At 40.3% G+C, this 12,958-nt stretch overlaps 1 protein-coding gene across 5 annotated transcripts in view; it reads right to left on the reverse strand.

Moving 5' to 3' along the window:
• RFX4 (regulatory factor X4) overlaps positions 1-12,958 on the reverse strand; it is a 168,069-nt gene that overhangs the window by 51,538 nt on the left and 103,573 nt on the right. For all 5 annotated transcript variants that reach the window (XM_021091569.1, XM_021091568.1, XM_021091572.1 and 2 more), the window contains one exon: positions 7,535-7,698. In XM_021091569.1, coding sequence (XP_020947228.1) covers positions 7,535-7,698 — 164 coding nt within the window. The remainder of the gene's footprint in view (positions 1-7,534; positions 7,699-12,958) is intronic.

Raw genomic sequence — 12,958 nt, forward strand, 5'->3', positions numbered from 1 at the left:
CTACAATGACAGACCACCTCATACCAGTCAGAATGGCCATTATTAAAATTCTACAAATAATGCTGGAGAGGGTGTGGGGAAAAGGGAATCTCCTACACTGCTGGCGGGAATGTAAATTGGTGCAGCCACTATGGAAAACAGTATGGAGGTTCCTTAAAAAATAAAAAATAGGAGTTCCCATCATGGTGCAGCAGAAACAAATCCGACTAGGAACCATGAGGCTGTGGGTTCGATTCCTGGTCTCACTCAATGGGTTATGGTCCGGTGTTGCTCTGAGCTGTGGTGTAGGTTGCAGATGTGGCTCGGATCTGATGTTGCTGTGGCTGTAGTGTGGGCCAGCAGCTGTAGCTCTGATTGGAACCCAAGCCTGGGAACCTCTATATGCCATGGGTGTGGCCCTAAAAAGCAAAAAATAAAATAAAATAAAAATAAAAAATAGAATTACCATATGATCCAGTAATCCCACTCCCACTTCTGGGCACATATCCAGAAAAAACTAAAACTAATTCAAAAAGATACATGCATCCCAACATTCATAGCAACACTATTTACAACAGCCAAGACATGAAAGCAACCTAAAGGTCCATTGACAGATTGACGCATGAATGGATAAAGAAGATATGAATATGTATAGACATATATATACATATAATGGAATATTACTCAGCCATTACAAAATGAAATAATGCCCTGAAGCAATATGGATAGACCTAGAGATTGTCATACTAAGTGAAGACAGTCAGACAGAGAAAGATAAACATCATATGATGTAACATACTGGAAATCTAAAAAAAGATAGAAATGAATTCATTTGCAAAACAAAAATAGACTCTCCAACATAGAAAATAAACTTACGGTTACCAAAGGGGAAAGGTGAGGGGAGGGATAAATTAGGAATCTGGGATTAAAATATACACACTGCTATAAAGTAGATAAAAAACAAGGACCTACTGTATAGCACAGGGAACTCTATTCAACATCTGGTAATAACTTGTAATGGAAAAGAATCTGAAAAAGAATATATGCAATATACAGGCACATATATATTCATATATATAACTGAATCACTTTGCTGTATATTTGAAACATTGTAAACCAACTATACTTTGATAGAAAATAACTCTGAAAACTCAGTAATAAGAAAACAAATACCCAACAAGAAAGTAGGCCAAATATTTGAACATATCCTTCATCAAAAAATATACATGGATGACAAGTCCCTGAAAAGATGTTCAACATCATCAGTCATTTGAAAAATGAAAATCAAAACTGTAGTGAAATATCACTATGCAATTTTTAGATTGGCTAAAACAGAATCTTGACAATACCATGTGCTGCTAAGGATACAGAGCAATAGGCATTTCCAACATTATTTGTAGGGACACATGTTGGAAAACCATTTGGCAGGTTCTAAATATATATATTCATTATATATCTCAGCAATCCTACTTCTGAGTGTTAATGCAAGGGAAATGAAAACTTAACACAAAGACTTTTGTACAAATGTTGATACTAGGTATATTCACTATAGCCCAAATGTGGAAGCAATTTAAATGCTCTTTAACTGGTGAATGGATAAACTAACTGTGGTATATCCATACTCACTCTGCCCTTAAAAAGAACAAATTATGGATTCATACAACAACATGGATTATGCTAAGTTAAATAAGTCAAACTCAAAAGATTACTTATCATATGATTCCACTTATATAAGACTTTTGGGTGTTCTCATCATGGCTCAGTGGAAACAAATCTGACTAGTATCCATGAGGACACAGATTCGATCCCTGGCCTCGCTCAGTGGGTTAAGGATCTGGAGTTGCTGTGGCTGTGGTGAAGACCAGCGGCTACGGCTCTGATTTGACCCCTAGCCTGGGCACCTCCATATACCGTGGGCGTGGGTGGCCCTGAAAAAAAAAAAAAAGATTTTGGAAAAGGTGAATGTCTAAGCTGAGAAAATAAATGAGTAATTTCCAGGGGCTGCCAGCAAGGAGAGGCACTGACAAAATAGGAGAGTTTTTTAAGTGATGAAACTATTCTGTATTTTGTTTGTACATACTAAAAATGATGAATATTGGTGAATATAAAGTATACTTCAATAAACTTGAAGTTAAAAATAAAATTAAATAGGAGTTCCCATCGTGGCGTAGTGGTTAACGAATCCGACTGGGAGCCACGAGGTTGCAGGTTCGATTCCTGGCCTTGCTCAGTGGATTAAGGATCCAGCATTGCCGTGAGCTGTGGTATAGGTTGCAGACGCGGCTCGGATCCCACGTTGCTGTGGCTCTGGCGTAGGGCAGCGGCAACAGCTCCATTCGACCCCTAGCCTGGGAACCTCCATATGCTGTGGGAGCGGCCCAAGAAACGGCAAAAAGACCAAAAAATAAATAAATAAATAAATAAAAAGCTATAAAATATAAATGTAATATGAAATAAATTGATAAAACTAATAACAAAAGTATCTGTTGTAGACTTGCAGACATAGAGAACAAACTCATTGCCAAAGGGGGTGAGGGGCTTAAGGGGAAGATGGCGTGGGAAATTGGGGTTAGCAGATGTATGCTATAATACATGGAGGGGCTAATCAACAAGATCCTACTGTATAGCACAGAGAACAATATTCAGCGTCCTATGATAAGCCATAATGGAAAAGAATATTTTAAAAAGAGAGAGAGAGTGTGTGTGTGTGTGTGTGTGTATAAACTGAATCACTTTGCTGTACAGCAGAATTAACACAACATTTTAAATCAACTATACTTCAGTAAAAATTATCTTTTGCATCAATAAATATATATGGGCTGGACTTATCTAGTAAGAGAAAAATATCAGATTGGATTGTAAAACAAATTCTAATGATTCTGTACACAAGTGAGTTATAAAGGTTAAAAATAAAAGGATGGGCAAATGTATTCCATCAGATGAAAAAAAAGAAAATAGAGGTCATGATCTTAATATCAGACAAGTTAAATTCTGGGCCAAAACAAATTAAATGAGACTTTATAATGCTAAGAGTGCAATTTACAATTGTGATTCATAAGGAAGATATGACAACTCAAACTGAAGACAAAGGAATATCAAAGCACTAAATAATATAGCATCACATTCAAAAGCAAAATTATAGGAGATACAAGGTGACATAGGTTGGTATGCATTAGTAATAAGTCTTTAACTTACTAACCTTTCTCAGTCCATAACAGTCTGAATGGACAAACATTAAGACAATATAAGAAATAAATAATAATAAAGTTGGTTCAAATACATAAAGGCCTTGAAGACATAGTGTTTCTTCTTTTCAAGTGTCACAAAATTGACCATATATTAGACAAGAAAATCTAAATAAAGTCTCAAAGGAAGAAAACAGTCTCTAATCACAAAGCAATAAAGTTAAAATGAATAACATAGCCAAAAAATAATAGCTCCTAACAACTGGATACTTTTAAATGCTCTATTTAAATTCTTAGGACAAAAATTCTTAAATTCCTAGCAAAATATCTAGAAAATAACAATTATTAAAACTTACATATCAAAACCTATTTTAGTTAGATATAACTAAAATAGTGCTCAAAGAAAAATCCAAACCTGAAATACCTACATTACTCATCAAAAGTACAAGGAAGTAAATAAATTAAACATCTATTTTTTGGTCAGCTCTTTTAGGTCACTGATATAACCCAAGTTCTGAGAATTAAGCCAGACACATGGAGGCATTCAATAAATATTTGTTGAATAATAAGTAACAGAGTCAACTTAAGAAAGGAAAATGAATGAGTTTTTAAAAAATAAAGCATAAATTAATACATTAGAAAAAATAAATAATAATAGTACAAATAAACATATCCAAGAGCTTGCTCCTGGAGAAAAATAAAATAGATCAGGTAATCTAATCACAAAGAAATGGCAGAAAGTACAACTACACAAACAAAAATGTCGTAAAGCAGAAATAACCATAGACACACAAACCCTAAAGATCTGAAAGAAACTGATAATTTTCTATGAAAATATAATTTACCAAAATTTACCTCAGAGAAGACAGAAAATCTAAACTAACAAATTACTATAGGAAAGAAAGAAAAAATTTTCAAAGATTTATTCCCACAAAACACTAGGCCCAGATGCCTTCAAAGAGGAATTAGTTCTATGTAATCTTCCAGAGCAAGTAATCTCAATGCTATCTAAACTGTTTCAGACCTTAGGAAAAAAACTAGGGTGGGGAGGGGACCTTCCAGATTCCTTTTACGAAGCAAGAATAACATTGCTACCAGCAACTGACAGAGATGAAACACCAAAGGAAAACTGAAGACCCATCTCATGTATGACTTTTGACGCAGGAATCCTAAACAAAACATTAGCAAATAAAATCCTGTAACACATTAAAGAAAATGATATACTTTAGGTAAGTGGGATATATTCTAGGAATGCAAGAATGTTCTATCTAGAACATAGATAATATGATCATTTCTATAGATGATGAAAAGCACTGGACAATATTCAACAGCTATTCTTCATCAAATTTGATGGATTAAGAAACTATAGAATTCCCTAACATGATAGAGTATCTCAGTCTTGACCCAAAGCCAGCATCATGTTTTATGGAGAAACACTAGATGCATTCTCATTAAAGCCAAGAGCATTTAACATGTCCTTGAGAAATAAGCCAACATAATTAGGTAAGAGAAATAAATGAAAGGTATAAAATTTAGAAAACCATTTTTAGATAATATAATTCTAAACCTGGAAAATTTAAAGAGAATCCCAAAAGGGACTACAACAAGGTAAATTTATCATGGTCAAGTCCAAATACAACACACAGATATCAATAGCTTTCATACATATAAATAACCATCAGTCAAGAGATATGGAGGAAAAGATTGCATTTATAGTAGCAACAACAAAAAAATAAGTATCTAAGAATAAACAATTTGAGGGATTATAGGATTTACATGAAAATATTTATAACACTCTTAAAGGCCACAAAATTTAAGATCAGAATAAATGGCAAGGCAAACAGTGTTCTTTGCTAGGAATTATCAAAATCATAAAGATATAATTCTCCCTAAATTAATCTATAAGGATAATATAATGCCATTAAAAATACACACACATCTATAAATACAATATATATGTGTGTGTGTGTGTGTGTATACAATGAAATAGACAAACTAATGCTAAGATAGTTCATATGGAAAAATAAGTGACAATAACAGGAAAATTCTACAAAAGGAAGTAAGTATGAGGAGCTAGCCTATCAAATATTAAAATATGTTTAAAAGTGCAAAACTTAAGACAGTGTGACCCTGGAACATGAATTTATAGAAATATCAATGATGCAAGCTAGGAAGTCTAGAGTTAGTCCCCAATACACATAACATTTACCACATGAAAAAGGAGGGCTCTCAAATCAGTGGCGAAAAGATGGAATAAGTAACATATGCGTTAGGATAAAGAGGAGAGCTGCTGGGTGGGGGGGTGATAAAAGCCATACTTTACATCTTACACCAGAATGAATTTCAAATTGAATATAATTCAAAAATATAAAATTAAACCATAAAATTTGTGGGATATTTTGTAATTGGACCAGGGAGAACTTCCAAGGCAATCAGACAAAATTCAGAAGCCATTAAAAACAAGGACTGATAAATTCAACTACACAAGCATATTTTCTGTATGCCAAAGACAAAAGAACAAAGTGAGAAAAATATTTACAACTCTTATTACGGACAAGTGGTTAATATCCCTAAAAAAATAAAGCTCTTAAAAAATCAATGAGAAAAATATCAACTGCCCAATAGAAAAACAGTCAAAGCATCAGAAGAGAAAGTTCACAGGAAAGAAAATAGAAATCACTCTTAAAGATATGAAGGGATAGTCTACTCCACCTATAAGATAGATGCAAATTAAAATTGCACTGAGAAAAGTTTAAGTCCCATATCCTTTGAACCAGAAATTCAGCCCTTTAGGAAATTCTCCTGTACATATACTCTATGTAGTAGGACGAAGACTTGTCCCCTCAAAAAACATGTTCACTTGGAACGTGTAAGGTTAACTTTATTTGAATTAAGGGCCTTTGCAGATGTGACTATATTAAGGATGTTGAGATGAGATCTTGGATTAACTGAGTGGCCCTTAAACCCAGTGACAAGTGTTCTTACAGAGATAGTGAGACCTAGTGGGAGTCAATGTGAAGACGAGGCAGACACTGTGGGGATGCATCTACAAGCTAAGACACATCAAGGCTTGGTGGCAACCATCAGAAGCTGGGAGAGAGGCACAGCACAGATCTGCCCTCAAGGGCTCTTTAAAATGTCATTCATCACAGCACTATAATCGGACCAGACTAGAAACATTAAGACAACAGACTAAACTCAGCACAGCAGAACAATACGCAGGTGTTAAAAAGGAAAAAAAAAAAAAGAGAGAGAGAGAGCTTTATAAATTGATGTAGAACACTCTCTTTAACAGTCCCAACAGGAAACAAATGCCACTCAAAACAGCAGAGTCTATTTATAAGAGACAAGGCATACACACGTAGACAGGCAGAAGAGAACCCTAGGGTGACTGCAGCAATGGGGTGGGGCCAGCAGGCTCTCGCCCACCTTATGTCTGTCTAAAGGACAACCCGCAAGGAGAGAGGCTGCCCGGAAGGCACCAGAGCCCCGTGGAGGCACGTGACCTGAGGGAGGCGACCTCGCAGGGAGGGAGGCAGAAAGGCAGTCTCCGGAAGCCACCGTCCTCCTTCCCTCAGATCTCTCTTCTCAACCCTTCAACCGCCATGGGCTGATCTGAACCGGAAGCCAGAGGAAAAGGGAGCTGCCCACCCTCCCCTCACCCCCCCCCCCACACACACACCCTCAAGCCCCATGCGGGGAAGAAAACCTCTGGGAACACAGTGGGACGAGCATCTGGAGGGCACACAGGCTGTCCAACATAATCCCCAAGACATGTATTTGACACACTGTACAGAATGGTAGATATAGTGTGTTACCATTTCTGAAAGAAAAAGTATATGAGTTCTCGCTGCAGTGCAGCAAGTTAAGGACCCAGCATTGCTGCAGCTGTTGGCTTACGCAGCAGCTGTGGCTCAGATTCGATCCCTGGCCTGGGGAATTTCCATATGCCAAAAATGTGGCCAAAAAGTAAAAAAAAAAAAGAAAAGAAAAAATTACAAAACATTTTTTAAAGATATGATAAGCACTGGTTTCATACGCATAGCAGATCTGGAGGGACCCCCCTCCCCAAGAAAAAATATTCTATTTTGTGCTCTGGGGAGGGGACCTAGGTGTCTGGGGAGGAAGAGTAGGAAGGGGACTTTTGCTAGGCATTATATTTACTTTATGAATTTTCAACTATACAAGTAGTTCCAAATATTAACATTTGTATTTACCTTCAAATAAAATTCACTTTTTTAAAATCCAGTATCAATGGTCTTTACAAGGGAGGTCCCCAGACACTGCATGGTTATAGTCAACAAAAGAGAAGCAGGAACAACACCTGCTGAGGACCAGCCAGGAGGGGATGTGAGAAGAAAGGTGCTCACCTGTCAGGTAACGCCTGCAGCACGGTGGGCATGAGCACTCCGGAGATAGCTTTGTAGAGGATGGAGTCACACACGCCAACGATGTTCACCACCGTGGAGGAGCCCAGCACGGGCAGCATGTGGGGCGGCATTCCTTGCCAAAAGTGCAGAAGGAAACTTTGAACCTGTATCGACCCACAGAGAGGGAAGAACCATGAGGTTATAAAGGGCATTCCCAACAGAGTCTTGAGGCTCGGCCAGAGGCTGCCCCAGCCCAGAAGGTCCTCCTGCCCCAAGTCCTTCCCCTGCCCACCTGTGTGGCATGTGCCCTGGAGAAGCACTTGGCCTGGCAGCCTGGGGCCTCTCTACCCCCGGGAGAAAGCAATAGCATGGTATCCCATCAGCCCCTTCAGGCTGATGGGGGTCTGGGTAAAAAGTGCAAGAAAGGGAAGCAGGCATATTGCTTCTAGCTCAGAGCACTAGTAATATTCTTTGGGCCTGTGGGTGCCTCGGGAGCCCCAGGGTGTTCTGGAAAGGAAGCCAAGAAGGCAACCACGTGTGAGTCTCTGGTAAGAGGAATATGTCTAGGAGGGGAGAAGGTAGGTGCCACAAATACAAGTCTCCCGATTCAATCTTAATGCGCCCCAAACTGGATAAAGTGCAACAGCCTCTTTGTATCCAAATTCCAGCATTTTCTCAAAGAGCCCTTGGTCCAACCGGGGCTGGCTGGTGTCATTATGGAATGCCAGGTGGTGCTATCCGGATAGTAAGCTAGGAGAGCACGCCAACCCCAGCCGCTAGCACAGAACAGAAATCTAGCAGGCACTCAAAGTGCAGTTACCATTATTAATACAAGGATAGCAGCCCCCTACACCGATATCTTCCAGTGTCCGAGGTGGAGGTGGCTGGGGGAGCAGGGTGGGCGGTGCAGGGGTGGCATAAGATAAGGGACAGGAAGGGACAGAGCAGAAGACGTTCTCTGGTGTGTATAACAACCTTAAAAATATCTAGACTTCAGCTAACATTGAGGAGTAGCTCATCTTAAAGTTACGGAACAAATAACTGAATTATTGTGAATTCTTCTAAGCTTGACTTGGTTCCTGGACTATGTATCTTTCTTTCCACAGATGGGCACTCTTGAACCCCCGTGTATAGCATGGCCCACATCCCTGGTTTCGCAAAATCAATCCCGATCCAGCACAGGAGGTAATTTAGTACCCAGTCTGACACTCTGGAAGTGGTGTTATTATTATTGGCATTAGCTTTATGTTTTGAGTGCGACTAAATGCCAGCAAATTCGCATACGTTTGCTCAGTTAATACGGTACCTGAGGATCATTGCTCCCATTTTGCTGAGACATGAACTTACTTGTCCAAAGCCAGACAGCAAGTCAGGCAATAGATGAATGGAGGGCATTTCTGCCTGTCTTTCTACAAATCTTCACATGGTAACTGGACTTCTACCCCATTCCTGAGACCTATGCCTCTCCTTGGACTGCTGCCTGCTTTCTTGCTTTCTGCCTCTATCCTGGGGACCTGCAGTTGTCCTTCAAGCCCCTCTTTGAAGCAGGGTTTTGCTTTCCTCTGACCAGGCTACCTCTGACCCCAGCCTGGTCACCTGAACTCAGTCTCAGATGGACAAATTTCCCTTATGTTCACAGTCTGGCTGGACTTCTGCTAAAAACACTAGATGGGAAGATTGGGGGTGAGGAACGGAGAGAAAAGCATGCCCACTGCCTTCCCAGGGGGAAAAAGGTAATTGCCAAAAGCATGATCAAAGCGGTGAGTGAGGTCAGGTTTGCAAATTGTGAAACTCAAATCACAATCTGTCAATTCCATGACAGTGAAAATGTTGCAAAGTTTTCAACCAGGTTGAAAATTAAAACCAACAAAAAGACCTCCGCTGAGTGAAGACTGCCTTCCAGGGTTCTAATCCTGTTTCCACTACCAACGAGGGGTGTAATATCTCTATGCCTCAGGTTCTTTACCTGTGAAATGGAAATAAAAGCAGTATTTACTAGAGTTTGGTAGATTCCCAAAAAGTACTTCTTATAGTGGTTGGCACATAGTAAATGCTTAATAAAGGTTAGAAGCCATTACAATGACTACTGCTACTACTATTACTATATCATGGAGGAACAACAACGACTGGGCCCAAGAAGTCAGTGCACTGGCCTAAACATTGCCTAAGTTTCTGTGAGTTACCTAGCCAGGGTCCCCATTGTGGCTCTGCTCCCCGTCAAGGCTCTTGTTGTCACTGGGACAGCTGGTGGCTGACTGTTGGCCAGCTTGGGCCTGGAGATGGCCACGTCACTTAGACAAGGTGCCTGCACTCCAGACAACCCTCTGCTGTCCCAGATCCCATCTCATCCCTGGGCACTGACCTCTGCTCAGGTCCTGGACCTCCCTGCCTGCCTGTCCAACTCCAAGTAAGAAGCACTGCCCAGCTGATTCCTAATATTTGGTAGATTCTGAATCCACTGGCCTTTCAAAGCTCTCCTTGCATGCATCCCTACCCTTTTTTTTTCTTTTTTTTAATGAGCAGTCAGTTTCTAGTAGAAATTCTGGAAAGCATCAGCGGCTGTGTACATTAAAACAAATCTGTAGAAAATCACTCTCATTAGCAGCCATCTGTCTGTTTCAGCTTGTTCAAGTGGCACAGGGAGCCTGGATCAGGCCTGTCACCAGAGCAGCCTTTGTAGGGGGTGGATTATTCCATTTTGACCTCCCTTCCTACTCTGCATTTAAGAGCATTTAATGGCCAATGGACCGGTTCCTCAGGGTGAGGAGAAAAGGAAGGAGGGAGAACAGCACAAAACTCAAGAGCTGATACTTGGAAGTTAGGTGTGAAATGGACAGACCCAGTGTTTTTACATCAGGAGGCAGAGCCAACGGGACCTCCCAATAGACTAGATACGAAGCGTGAGGGAAAAGAAGAATCAAGGCTTGTGGCGTGAGCAATTGGTGTGTGGTAGAGGCAATCTAGGACTTGGAAAAAAAGAAATTTGGGGTGGAAAATTAGAGCTCTGATTAGGCCATGTTAAGTTAGATGTCAAGTCAATTGAATCTGGAGCTCAGGACTAAATAAATATATAAATATGACAGCAGCTTCTACAATATGGAGATAATGTCTACCTATTATTAGGATGAAATAAGATGTAAAATGCCTAGCATCATGAAGGCATTTAACAAATGGAAACATAATTAGTCAGAGGAAGAAATTCTCCTTACTCTTTGTAAGCATAAATGGAGAAAGAATCAGAGATAAATGATTGAAAATGATTTTTTTTTTTTTTTGCCTTTTTAGGGCCACACCCGAGGCATATGGAGGTTCCCAGGCTAGGGGTCCAATCGGAGCTGTTGCTGCCAGAGCCACAGCAACGCCAGACCCGAGCTGCGTCTGCAACCTACACCACGGCTCACGGCAATGCTGGATCCTTAACCCACTGAGCGAGGCCAGCGATAGAATCCGTGTCCTGATGGATGCTAGTTCGTTAATCCCTGAGCCATGACAGGAACTCCAAAAATGATTATTTAAAACAAGTTTCCTGGATTATTTATTTCAGTCCCTTGAACTCTCAACCCTTTTTATCTCTCTCTGCTCAGTGACATATCAGGAGATAATTTCTTTAAGAATACCTACGTAAGTTTTCTATTTCTTTCCATGTCCATGTTTAGTTTATTCCTAATATATTGGCACCTTGTAGAAGCACATCTGATGGCTTCCAGTCACGGGTCCTTAATTGCTACAGTGTTAAAAGGAACTCAACAAAATAATAACTACCAAAACACCTACCACTTAGTATACTCTGAATTTGAAATCAGACACTTTATACAATTTCGTGTAACCATCACAATTTCACTATGAGATAGATAATAGTTATTATCTCTATATTCCAGCAAAAGTAATTGAGGCTCAGAGAAGTTAAGTACGTTGTTCAAGGTTAAAGGCTAGTAAGTGGTGGATTTGGACGGTCTGATTTTACAGCTTTTGTGCAATGTGGTTTGGAGAAGGCTTTGCAGCAAGTCCCCTCCATGCAGACTTGGGTTCTTTGTACTTGCCTGACAATACTATAAGACAGTTTTCCTCCCTTCCTTCCTTCATTTCTTCCATTATCTATCCATCCATCCTCTATCCATCCACTCACTCATCTGCCCAACAAACATTTACTGAGATCCTGAGAGTATAGCTGACCTGGATACAGTAATAAACAAGACAAACAAGATCCCTGCCTCAAGGGCTTACATAGTAGCAATAGGAGACACACAATGAACAAAGAAACAAATAAGGTGATTTAAGATTGTGATACCAGCATAGGTTGTGACTGCAACAGATACTAAAGATCTTGAAGATCTGAAACAAACTATATAATCCAGGTACCAGATGCATCCACCATCTATTTACCAATGATTTTTCTAGCTGTAGGAGAAAGCCAGGCCCATCAGAAATAAAATAACCCCCTTCACTCTTTTGTGTTTGGGTAGAATAAACCACATCTTGATCAGCCATCTTAAACACAGCCACCAAATACCCCTGCAAGGGGGGCTGGAAAGAATATTAGACTAGCAGTGTTAGGTGACAAAGCCATGACTTTGGCCCTAACCAACTGTGTGACTTCTCTTACTTCTCTGGTTGACATATCTGATAAGAGCAAGTATTTGTATGACCTTTTGCCAGGCATTGTCTGATCTCCTCCTTCCTGTAATCCTGTGAACTGGATCAGCAGGAGTGATGTTTTTATGTTCATTTTTAGAATGAGGAATTGAGCCACATCTTGATTCCAAGCCTGAGCTCCAAGTCTGGCACTTTTCCCACAGGAGCACTCAACCTCTCATAAGGTTTCTGGACCTTCCTACCATATATTCTGCATCTTAACTGCTGGTGTGCATGCTTTTCTCCCCCTTAAGGCTGTGTCTTATCACCTCATTCCTGGAGCCTAGAGCAGCCTATGGTGTCATTAGATGTCCAATAGATGTTGGAAGGAATGAATGGAATTCAGTGCAGTGAGATGATGTGTGAGTTCTGAGGTCTATAAAGCTAGATACGAACATAAGGAGGGTTGTCACTAGTTTTGTCATTAGTTACTTGTGGCAGAGAGGGACAGCTATCCATTAGAGCTCCTCTTTTACAGTAGAACAAGCAGCTGCCTAGTGAGGGACCACACTTCCCAGCTCCTCTTCTCTCAAGATGGGGCCAAGAGACCAGTTCTTGCTGATGGAATGTGGGCAAAAGCGATGTGCGCCATTTCTGGACTGACTGTGTTAAAAGGGGAGGGTGTCTTCTCTGTAACCCTCTTCCCCATCCATCAGGTGAACAAAGGACTCCAAGGCTCAAGAGCAGGGTGTGGCCCCCCAATAGAAGGAGCCTGGATCCCTGAACCCCTCCAACAACCAGACTTCCACCCGAGGGCACTGGATGGTGACATGTATTGTCTTACTGAGTTAA

The sequence above is a fragment of the Sus scrofa genome, chromosome 5 (assembly GCF_000003025.6).
Source record: "Sus scrofa isolate TJ Tabasco breed Duroc chromosome 5, Sscrofa11.1, whole genome shotgun sequence".
In the NCBI taxonomy this organism is placed as follows: Eukaryota; Metazoa; Chordata; class Mammalia; order Artiodactyla; family Suidae; genus Sus; species Sus scrofa.